The 12,199-nt window shown below is 40.8% G+C and overlaps 2 protein-coding genes across 7 annotated transcripts in view; one reads left to right on the forward strand and one right to left on the reverse strand.

Moving 5' to 3' along the window:
• Positions 1-3,027, reverse strand: part of SMARCA1 (SWI/SNF related, matrix associated, actin dependent regulator of chromatin, subfamily a, member 1) — a 71,627-nt gene extending 68,600 nt beyond the window's left edge. For 5 of the 6 annotated variants that reach the window (XM_045473257.1, XM_045473261.1, XM_045473260.1 and 2 more), the window contains exon 1: positions 2,685-2,993. In XM_045473257.1, the coding sequence (XP_045329213.1) occupies positions 2,685-2,855 (171 nt within the window). In that variant the 5' untranslated portion in view covers positions 2,856-2,993. Of the gene's footprint in view, positions 1-2,684 lie in introns of all 6 variants that reach the window. The other variant, XM_045473256.1, reaches the window with a different exon arrangement.
• An 8,555-nt stretch (positions 3,028-11,582) lies between these two features.
• OCRL (OCRL inositol polyphosphate-5-phosphatase) overlaps positions 11,583-12,199 on the forward strand; it is a 57,874-nt gene continuing 57,257 nt past the window's right edge. Inside the window, exon 1 of the mRNA XM_045470620.1 lies at positions 11,583-11,611. The gene's annotated coding sequence lies outside the window, so the exon portion shown is untranslated. The remainder of the gene's footprint in view (positions 11,612-12,199) is intronic.

Here is a 12,199-nt window from a genome sequence, read left to right on the forward strand (position 1 = left end):
TCATCTACTTTATGCATCACAAAAATGCTCTTACTCAGAGCCTATTTTCTTTTACTTGATATACAATTCTAGCAAGTTTGATCATCTGACTTGCCATACTACAGAGAATAAAAGCAACAGCAAATGACACAGGAAAGATCACTTAGAAGAAAGCACAATGTCAACAGCAAGAAGGGATGGCAGAAGCCCAGGACTAAAAGAGGAGTTCCACTGCAGTAACATCCCTTTTCCTTACTATTCAGGCATAATTATTTCCCTCTCCCTGCTGCATCACTTGTATTTTTATATTTTGTATTTTTACAGTTGTTTTAAATGATTGAATGGTTTTGTTACATCTATGTCATTTTATCATATGTTCTTTCTGATGAAAGTAGATGAAGTTTTTAAAAAATGATAGCTAACACCTGACAATTGAAGGAGGCGAGTGAAAAGTCATTTAGGAAATCAACACAATACTGGGGGCACTGGCTAACTCAGTCCGTAGAGCATGCGACTCTTAATCTCAGGGTTGTAAATTCAAGCCCTGCGTTGGGCATGGAGCCTAGTTAAAAATTTTTTACAAAATCAACACAATACTGGAAATGGCCGGGAAGTGGTTATTTAATTGAGGGGGAACAGCCTCCTACATCTCAAATGCCTATGTATCACTTTCAGAGTACAGTAACTGATGAACATGAAGGAAAGTTTAATCTACATTTTCAGTCCATCACTTAGGCAGTCAAGGTAGTGAGCAATCTATTTAGATGGAGTGGGGGGAGTGCCAAATTACTTTAATTAAAGGAATGAAATGATACACATGAAAGAACTTAAGTAGATATTTGGTACTCTTTAGATTTTTCAGAAAAAAATTAAAAATGAAAGATGTGGTGACTAAAATAATCAACTTAAGGTATTCAGAAAGTTCCTGCCATGCAACACTTCACTTCCCGATGCTGAGCAGACAAATGAGATAGTATTAGGACTTCTGATGAGGCTATAGAATTCATTAATATACGTATCAATTCAGTGTTTGTTACATAGGTTTTTTTTTATTGATTCCCAATTTTTTCACAACTCAAAAAATTTACACAATCTGGAAATTCAACAATCTTTACTGCCATACAAAAGAGTTTATCCCTTACATTTGCACAGTCTAGGGAATAAAAGGCACCTAGACTCATGGGTGAATTCCCCAGCATTTGATTTTATATTGATACTTCGTATCTGAACCATCTTTACAATACCATGTTACTGATTCAAGTACCACATAGATCTTAAAAAGTGTATGTTTTGTACGGTTTTCACTTACCACTACAATTGTCTTTCTGTTTAGTCAACCTTGTAACAGTAAAATATATCACTTTAAACAAATGCTGGATTTAAAATTACTAATTCACGGCAAAAGGTGTTAATTGCCTTCGAAAGCTTTTCATTTGGTCGCATCGTACCATATAATAATTCAGACAAAGCCACTTGAGATCTCTAAAGCATAATTTTAATTACCTACCGTTGTTTTAATTGCGAGATGTCTACTCGTAAACGGAAAAAAAAAAATCTACCTATAAACGATCCATTCTACAATTTAATTATACATCAACAATCCTTATACCCCATCTTATTTTTTATTCTGAACGTGTTTCATAGTTTCATTTGCATGTCTTGGTCCATATGAAATATGCCTTATGGAGATAATACATATTTTCTGGATTTGGCTTTAATAGGTGTCTGAGTGGTCCCTTTATGTATGTTAGCAGGAGCTCATCCTAGCGACGCTGGGTTAAAGAAAAAGAAAAAGAAAAAGAAAAAAAGCAAAAGAAAAAGAAAAACCCTGCATGTGTCCAGGAGCCAGCAGCGCCCACTAGGAGAGGGAGGCGGAAGCCTGGAAGGCTTGGGGCCGGATTGGGGGACCATTTGGGTGGCCCTGGAGTGAAACACTATACCGTCGGGGGCGGGGCAGGAGAGGGTGAGGGTGCACACGTTGGAAATTTTCCTAAGCCAGCGTCCACGGTTCCTCAGTTTGGGGTCTGGATTGCGGGGGAGCGGGTAGCACGCGGAGAGCTCATTTTCTCGGGGTGACACCCCCGCTTCAGCAGGCGGGGACCAAACGAACAAGGGATGATTTTTTTGCTGCCACCTAAAAGGCCGACATGGCCATTCAAAAAAAATAAAAGTCTCTCCTACCGTCCTCCGCCTCCCAACCACCAGCACCTTGAAATTCAAATTAAAAAATTGTAAGCCCCAGCAGAACCCCTTTCGCGCGGGTGTGGGATTGAAGGGCCCAGATTTCCCAGGCAGAGGCCGACGGGAAGGGGGGGAAAGGGAGCCAGCGAGAGGAGAGGGAGAGGCGGAGGCTTTTTCCTGCACAACCCCATCCCCCACCCTGTTACCCCAGTTCCGGGAATGTGGATGGGGCCGAGGGCTGTCGAGGGGCGTCCAAGCCCCCCAAGCCCCGGGATAACGGGCACCCTCCGACCCGCGCCGCGCCCGCGCCCAGCCCCGCCCCCGCCCTCCAGGCGGCATGGAGGAAAGGGGGAGGGGAGCGAATGCTAGACTGTTCCGCCGCCCCCCACTCCCAGCGCGCCCGCGGCCCCCATCCCCGCTGAGCTCCGCCGGTACCTGTCGGCGCTGAAAGGTCAGGGCTTGGGCCCCTCGGAGGGGCCCGGCTCAGGATTTGTTGACTACACACACACCCCCTTCCTATTTACCTCCTTCTTCTCGCCCTTCTCCGTGGCCACGGTGGCTTCGGTGGCCGCGGCGGCCGCTCCCTCCTCCTTAGAGGTGGATGGCCCCGGCTGCTCGTCCTCTATGACCACGATTGTGGCGGTCGCATCAGCAGCTGCCACGGTGGCTGCCACTGCAGCGGTGTCCGGCTCCATTGCGTTGGAGCGGGAACGAGGAAGGGGACGAGAGCTCCTGGGCGGCGGCAGTGGCTGCACTGGAAAGAGCTAGATGGAGCAGGGGTGGGGAATCACTCCGCTTCCAACCCCTTCGCTCAGCCCCCCCCCCTTCTTTAAATAACCCTCAACCCTGCCCCACTTCCGTCCACCCACCCTACGTCATGGCCTCCCCCCCGTCACCCTCCCCCCTTCCTCCACCCCCCCCCCAACGATCGCGAGACTCCCCCTCCCCACCAAGAGCCCGGGCCCGGCCCCGCACGACCAACTGTTGCCTGAGTGTGGGGCGCGGACTGGGGTGGAGGCGGGAACCCAGAAGCCCGCGGCTCCCTAAAAATCTGCCTTCCCACACGCCCCCAACAGTCAGCCTGAGCTCCCCACGCATATGTGTGCAGAAGGAATCCTCTTTCCCTTAAATCTGCTCTTTGTACCTCGGGGCGCTCTCCCCTTCTTGCACAAAGAACTTTTACTCTGCTTGTAACTGCACTGTAAAAGGTCTCACTATTTGCAAAGCAGAGAACCCCTCTGGGGACTGCCCCTTCCCAGGTTCCAAAAGGGGTATTGGTGGTGCTATTCCCACCTTTGGAAATTCTGCAGAAAGAGAAGCATTCCTTGAATCTCTTGATTATAGCTGCAAACATTCTCTTACAAGGCAAAGCGTGACACTTGGGTTTTATGTATATTTGCTCTATTTGCAACTCTGATACTTCTCAGATGGCCAAAGTGCAGGAGCCCTTCTGTTGCCATCACCGCTGAATTTTAAAACTCGTTGCGTGGGGGACAAGGTCAAGGGCCTCAGAGAACCTGGGGCAAATCATGGTAGAAACCCAATATTAGTAATTGGATTAAATTACCGTGAGTTTTTTGGTATGTGTTCTTTTTGTATCCCCATTATTAAGTAGTAATTAAACACCAATAATAGGCATAATCATGGATATAAAAGCATTTTGTAAAGGGTGGGACAGTAGGCAAATGTCAATTATTAAATATTATTGTTTCTATTTCTCCTCACCATTTATTTTGATCAATCATGGGAAGGTTTACATCTTTCTAGATTTTGATCATTACAGACGAAAGATAGCAAAACAGGTGGAAAATAGTATACCAAACAACAATCACAAAATCTACAATTTCCAAAATGAAGCAAATACTTTTCAAAGTGTAAACAAATCATGATTAATTTCCCTCAACACACCTTCCTAAATTACCAACTAAAATCAAATGTGATTTCTATGAATAGCAGGAAAGCACACAATTGCCCCCCAAATATATCCCTTTTTCCTGGGAATAATAGCCTAAATTCCTCTCTGTTTTAAAGTTGTGACTGCTTCATATGCAAAATCCTTGTGACATTTTACCTACTATTGGTCATTTAAACCTTAGTGTAAAGAGGTGTGAGATACTGTCCAGGGACTGGTTTTGCACACAGGTTTTTAGAGGCAAAGAGCAAGACAGTGGTGACTGAAGGAGTGTGTCACTGAGACTGGTAGTGATAGCTTTGCTCTGATTTTACTTTCATTATTTTTATCATTTGCCCTTGTTTCTCATCCTGAAGTACACATGTGTAGTATCCAATGGGTGTGTGTGTGTGTGTGTGTGTGTGTGTGTGTGTGTGTGTGTGTAGCATATATAACAATGGTTTGTATTTCTGGAACATCAACCTTAATCAAAAAGTGGGATGGAATTAAACCACTTAACTGATCATTTGAAACACTATTTTTTCTGTAAAATATGCAGATGTATTAAGGAATGAACTGCAGAGTTTGAACTCTCTCCACATAAAAGCTTGAGACTTCCAGTTAGATATCCTACCCCTTCACCACCACCTTTTCAGTCTCCTCAGTCATTAAGACTTGTTTCATAGGGAAGTCCAGGAAGCACTAAAAGACAAGGATGTACGTATCCACTTGACTTGAAAAGGATCCTTCTAGAAAGTGTAATGAAAGATTTCTTTTTCATGAAACTGAAGCTATGGAAGGATATAATTCCCCTTTCCTTGCCTGGGGATTCAAAGAAAAAAGGGTTAGTAAATATTTATTATGTATTGGTGTGTTCCTGCTTACAAAGATACTTTATTCCACTGTATTTCTCATTTCCAATGCATAGTATTTCAGTTACACCTTGGGCTAAATGCACTCTTAGAGGAAATCTGGGAAACTCACATCCGTTTGTAATACCTTTTCTTTCAAAACATGTGTTTCAAGTTCCAAAAAAAATAAGTTAGAAATTCATTTGAGGGCCAGAACATATTTGTGTGTTGGTAATTTTCCATATGTGTATAATGTGATCCTTCCTTTTCAGGATGACATGGCTGAAAGTGCTACCAAGTAATGAGTTTGGCTGGAAAGGTCAATGCTTGGTCCATAGACCTTGCTTCAGGATTCATGTAAATATTGCCCTTTGGCTTGTGGCAACAGCTGCTATTTACAGAGCATGTGCTATCCTTATTTGCAAATCTGCCTAAAATTCATGATCTGTAGACTTTGCTCAACAAAAGTCATCTCATTTCTGAGCCTACCCAACACTTTGCTCTATCTGTTGCTACTACTACCTTCTATTTTGTCTTTTCATTTGAAATGGTCTTTAATTGCTGTACTCCAGTGAGGTAGGAGAACAAACCAAACTTTTGTAGAGGATCTTGGGGTCATATTTGGGAGCCTCAAAACCAATCCTAGTCTACTAGACAATACACCCATCTTGGCAGATAGCAAGTATCATAGAAATTATCCAATAGTCATTTTTGTATAGCCAAACAGTATCTACCAGAATGCATGTCCAGTAGTGGTATTAAATACTTTGATAGAGTTCATGAAGGCAAGGTCAAAGACTTGGTGTTCATTCTCTTATCCTGTATCTGATATTTATCATTGAAACCACAGTGTGACTTAAAACTACATTGTGATCCCACTAATCAACGTTCTTTAGAAGTTGGTACAAAGGATTCCGGTCACAGTATCTTGCTTACCAACTATAGTAACCTCTCTGTTCTTAGCAGTAAGCTTTCTCACCATTCTCCTTGAAGACATTTATGATATGTCATTTTTGAAAATATGGTTATTTCCTCAGCACTCTGTATATTAAGGAAAAGGTCATCATAGTGGCTAGTATACATCAACCATTTCTTGAGCACTCACTATTGTACTAGGTTCCTGACATATGATGTTGCTAATCCTCCTGGTAATACTATGAAATAAATGTTATTATCCCTATTTTACAGATCAGAAAATGGAGACTTAGGGTAATAACTCATCTAAGGTTTCACAGCTAGTGAGTGACAAAAGCCAGATTCAAATCCCAGGCCGTCTGGCTCCAAACCTCATCTTTCCACTTTACCTTTATTAAGTTCTCTGTTCTTCATAGGGCTTCCTCTTTGACAGTTGAAATCATATTGAGAAAATTACTGAAAAATACTTTTGCCATCTATCTCCAAAGTGTTCCCTCTGGATTTCTGAGGAGACATTATCACTCTTTAAGGCTCTGGTAGTATGCACGGCCAGATAATTTCTTAGGCTGTACATAAAAGTTGCTGTAAGGTGGAGATTAGAGAATAATTTGGGATTCTTGAACAGCATGTACCCAACGTAAATTCTCAGAACAGTAATGGGACTCAGGACACAGTGCAGAGTGGGGGAAAAGCTAACTGAAACAACTTAAATGTGCAAGAGGAAGTGTTTGGCAAAATGTTGTACAAAACATTCATAAAGGGAATACTATGCAATCATTATGAATGGTTATGGAAGTATGTATCTGGTTGATATGGAAATATAACCCTAATAGGTTGTTTTTTCCATTTTTCAAGTTTTCATTTTGTTCATTTTATGTGTATATAAAATATTTGAGTCTCAACAGTCAAAATTATATTAAAATATATGTTCCTAGAATCTCTACTACAACACTGCCTTATCTTTTTTTCTGTTCCCATCAAGTAACCACTTGTATTCTTTTTCAGTTTTCTTTCCCATTTTTACACCAAAAAGCTAACTAGCTATATGATATTCTCCACATATAGTAGAGATCACTCCATATTAGATTGGTAGTCTTTCTCGGACTTTTTATAACTCCACGTTATAGAATCATGTGTCCCCCCTCATTTCCTAGGTCGTTTTTTTGTTATTTTATTTTTTTTATTTTTGGAAGAGAGAAAGGGAGAAAGAACGTAAGTGGGGGAGGAGCAGAGAGAGAGGGAGACACAGAATCCAAAGCAGGTTTCAGGCTCTGAGCTGTCAGCACAGAGCTGGATGCAGGGCTTGAACTTACAGTGAGATCATGACCTGAGCTGAAGTCAGATGCCCAACTGACTGAGCCACCCAGGCGCCCCTCCTAGGTCATTTTCAACAGGGCGAGTCAATATGACAAATTCTACCTAATAGGATAAGAGTAGAATAGATATCTCACTTCTAGGCCAATTTTTTAAGAGATAGTCTGTGGCCTTCTTGCTCCCGGTTCCTTTACAGTCATGATCACAGAGGCCCCTAATATATTGTTGAGTGAAAAAAGGCCAGCAACGAAGAAGAATGATCCCATTTTTTAAAAGAAAGAAGGAAAGAAAGAAAGAATTGAGTACGTAACTAATTTACATAAATAGATTTCCACAAAGGAAAAGGTCTTGAGGGTTCTACCCCAAATGTTAAAGTAGTTGCAAGAAGGTGGTGGGATTATGAGTGACTTTTTTCTTATTTTGTTTCTCTATTACTTCTAATTTTCCTTGGTGAAGGTGCTTATACTTATATAATGAATAAATAACATTTTAAAGGATTAATTGCAAAATATTGCTCAAAACTAGACAGGTTGAAATAATCCCTAACAGATGGAGTAGGAGCTAGTAGACAGAATGATTCAAAAAAAGGAAAAGAACACTTTCATACTAAAGAGACAACACAGTTATTTAATGTGTAAAGTAAGAGAAGAAATATAAATTACTGGGCCGTTTGCAATAATGTTACCTGGTTAAAGAACTATTTTTGACATTATCATTTTAAGTTGTATGTAAAAGGATTTTTCAACTTTTAAAAATTATCACCCAAATCCTAGTTCTAAAAAAAAGATATTGGGGCGCCTGGGTGGCGCAGTCGGTTAAGCGTCCGACTTCAGCCAGGTCACGATCTCGCGGTCCGTGAGTTCGAGCCCCGCATCAGGCTCTGGGCTGATGGCTCGGAGCCTGGAGCCTGTTTCCGATTCTGTGTCTCCCTCTCTCTCTGCCCCTCCCCGGTTCATGCTCTGTCTCTCTCTGTCCCAAAAATAAATAAACGTTGAAAAAAAAAATAAAATAATAAAAAAAAGATATTGTCAGTTTTTTAAACACTTCCCACCCTGAAATTGTATACAGCAAAGCATGCCCTAAAACCTGTAACACATACTAAGTAGTCTGAACTGGGTTTTCTAAAAACACATGGTGAATATTACCAGAAGGAGAATAGCACAATTATTACCAACCTGGGCTCTAGAGTCAGAAAGACTTGGAGTTCAAATGCTACCAAATTATTTAACCTCCCTACGCCTCAGGTTTGCATCTGCAAAATGGATATAATATCTAACTCAAAACCAACTGCAATTAAAATAACAACTTTTAAAAAACCTAACTCAGAGTTGCTTTACAGAGAATTTAATGCACAAGTATATGTAAAACATTCGCATTGTCTTGGTACATAATGTGCATTCATTGGATGGTAGTTAACATGAAGGTGATGCATTGAGCTTCAGACTGAGCCAAGGAAAAAGCCAGGACACAAGAAAAGTCAGTCTGGAAGTAAGTCGTGAACTAAAGTGGAAATAAAGCAAAACTGTTGTTTGCCAAGTTAATTTTCTCTCTCCATTATCATTTATTAGGGTCAGCAATTACACTTTCTCAAAGGTAAGTTCTGAAGAAAAGTAGTAAATGAGGGAAAAGAGGGTCAGGACACTTTCCTACATAGACCGTGACCTCCTTGAGGACAGGGACCATATCTGATTCATCTTTGTTAAAAGCCTGCATGAAATGAGGTGGAAGGAAGCGGGCCCAGAAACTGGCTCCCCAGCTCCATTGTGTCTTCCACCCTCCACATATACCCTTCAGATTTTATGTTTGCCCCTGAGGTTTCTCCCACTTTTCCTCCTAGGTATCTATTTGGCAAGATCTCATATGCATAAAAATACATCTATAGGACACGTTTGAAGGCTCTTTTACAGCTTATCCACTATGGGTAGAACTAAATAGGAAGGACTATGATGGCTCACAAAGAGAATGGATGAGGTCCTTGTCCTACACCTAGACCAGAGGTCTCAGACTTTAACACATCAGCATCACCTGGAGGGCTTGTTAAAACACAGATGGCTTGCCCCATTCCCAAAGCTTCTGAATCAATAGGTTTGCAGTGTGTCTAGGAATTTCCCTTTATAACAAGTTCCCAGGTGATAATGATGCTTCTAGCCCAGGGACCACACCTTAGAACCAATGACCAAGAACAGAGATAGCAAACTTTTTCTGTAAAAGGCCAGATAATAAATATTTCAGACTTTGTGGCCCTTAAGGTCTTTATCACATGACGCTATTGTGGTAGCATGAAAGCAGCCATAGGCAGTAGGTAAACCCATGAGTGTAGCTGGGTTCCAATAAAATTTTATTTATTTATGGACACTGAAATTTGAATTTCATATGAGATATTATTCCTCTTTTGATTTTTTGAACAATTAAAAAATATAAAAACCAGTATTAGGTTGAGGGGCATACAAATATTGGCATCAGGCTGTTTTCTGATCCCTGCCTGAAAAAGGTTCATTATCTAATGAAGGCAAAACAAATACAAGTGAAAAAATGAGACATATCAAAGGAGTAAATGTATGAGAAGGTGTTTAACCTCAATAGTCATCAGAGAAATGCAAATTAAAGCCACAACAAGGGCTCAGTTGGTTAAGCGCCTGACTCTTGGTTTCACCTCAGGTCACGATTGCATGGTTCATGGGTTCGAGCCCTGTGTTGGGCTCTGCACTGACAGCGCAGAACCTGCTTGGGATTCTCTCCTTCCCTCTCTCTCTCTGCCCCTCCCCTGCTCTCTCTCTCTCTCTCTCAAAAAAAAAAAAAAATAACAAACTTTAAAGCCACTATGAGATCCTGCTACACATCCACTAGAAAGGCTAAAATGTTTTAAAGATTAACAGTACCAAGAATTGATCAGGATGAGAAGGAATAGGAACTCTCATATAGTGCAGGTGAGAGTGTAAATTGTACAACCACTTTGGAAACCAGTTTGGCATTATTAACCAGAGCTGAACACTTATATACCCTATTGCGGGTTGTGGTAGAGAAAGAGATATAATGCCACCCAGATTCCCCTTCAAGGAAAGACATTCTGCACAGGTATGGGTAATGCACCAACAGATAGCCTCCAGCTGCCAGCTCCTTGAGGGTCTACATTATCTTCAGAGAGTTGCTTTGCCCAAGGTCACACTCTTCCTAAGGTGAATGAGCAAGGCAGGAGCAATGCAGAACACATGAATGAGTGCTACTTGTTCCAAAGCTCTATACCAAATCAGCTCAAGCTTTGTCAGACTTGTATCACAGTTCATCTTTTTTCTCTGCTTAATCCTACTTCCTTCACCTTTCTTTCACAAATGTTAGTCCCTAATAAACATCTTGTACTCAATACTCCATCTCAGCCCTTACTTCTGGAGAGCCCAACATGCAACACCTTTGACCTGGTAATTCCACCAGGATAATATACCCTAGAAAATAATCATTCATATGTGCACCAAAAGCCATACACAAGAATGTTCATAGCAGGTTTTATTTATAATAGCCAAATTCTTGCAACCATTTAAATGTCCATCAACAGGAGAGTGAATGAATTGTATTCATACAATGGAATACTATACATCAGTGAAAATGACAGCTACATACAGATACATGCATGACATAATATTGAGTGAAATGAGCAAGACATGAAATAGTGCATACTGTTATGTCATTTATATAAATTTCAAAAACAGGCAAAGATATTTATGGCTGCATCTGTAAGGGGTAAAACTGTAAAGAAAAGCAACTAAATGATTATCATAGAAGTCAAGACAGTGGCTATGTACAGGGATGATCCTCAAAAATTTAAACAACTGGTAAGACACAAACCTTGACTAATCCAAACAGACAGAAGCTTTTATGCCTCATCAGATTATCCTGGCTCAGTACCAGCCCTGGTTTAATTCTGGGTGGAAGAAGAAGAGGTGGTCAGAAAGAGAGGTATCAGGTTGAGGGGTGTCTTCCAAAATGCTAACAATGTTTGCTTTCTTTTCTTTTTTTATTAAAGACTTTATTTTTAAGTAATTTCTACACTCAACCTGGAACTTGAACCGTCGGCCCCGAGATCAAGAGGCACCCCAATGATGTTTGATTTCTTGACCTGGCTAGAGGTTACATGGGCATTCACTTTACAATCATTTGTTAAGCTGTACATATATATTTTATGTTCATCAAAAGAAGGAAAAAATAGGCATACTATGGAAAAATATAAATAAATGTTTTGTAAATGATTTACTTGAAAACGTATAACAATAAAATGCTGAGGAGGTGGTGGGAGAGTAAAGATAAGAAACATCAGAGCTCATCATGTGCTTATTCGTTCTGTAACAATATGATACAAGATAGACCTTGAAAAGCTCCAAGAAGTTCTATAAGAGGTACACAGAGACACTGTTGTTCAGAAGAGGGAGCATTCTTTTCCAGCTGAGGGGTGACAGGAGAAGAGCTTCAAGAGGAAGGACCATTTGAGGTGAGCATTGAAGAACAGAGAATATTCCAGCAGGTATAGTTGCAGAGGAGGTTGGGGAAAAGACAACATTAATGAGATGGAAATCGTACCATGTGATCAAGAAATTAAATAGTCAAATTGATTAAAGCAGCATTTCACAACTTGTTTTGATGCTTAACACCATTAGGAAAATTCTAAATCATGCATTATTTTCTGCAAGGGATAATTATATGTTCCACAGATACCTATCAAATAGCTACCGTGCTAGATGCTAGGTGCTAGGTGCTAGGTACACAGCCATAGCAAGAGAGAAAATGTTCTTGAGCTTACACTGCCTATATTTAGACTTAATTTCTTTCTAGAGGCACCATTCTTCCTGAGAGCAGAAAACAATCTAGCCTTGTCCCCGTAAACTCAGTCAATTCATTGCTGTGTGTGTGTGCGTGTGTGTGTGTGTGTGTGTGTATCATTTCATGTTAAACTCAATCAGATTTAGGAGTTACCTCTTCCCTTCTTTACTCTCACGTTGATTTGGAACTCTAGAGTTTATGCAAGACTGAAATAGCAGTGGTGGGGAGGAGGTGTCTACTTCTAGGGCTCTTGATATAT

This window comes from Leopardus geoffroyi, chromosome X (assembly GCF_018350155.1).
Source record: "Leopardus geoffroyi isolate Oge1 chromosome X, O.geoffroyi_Oge1_pat1.0, whole genome shotgun sequence".
NCBI classification, from domain to species: domain Eukaryota; kingdom Metazoa; phylum Chordata; class Mammalia; order Carnivora; family Felidae; genus Leopardus; species Leopardus geoffroyi.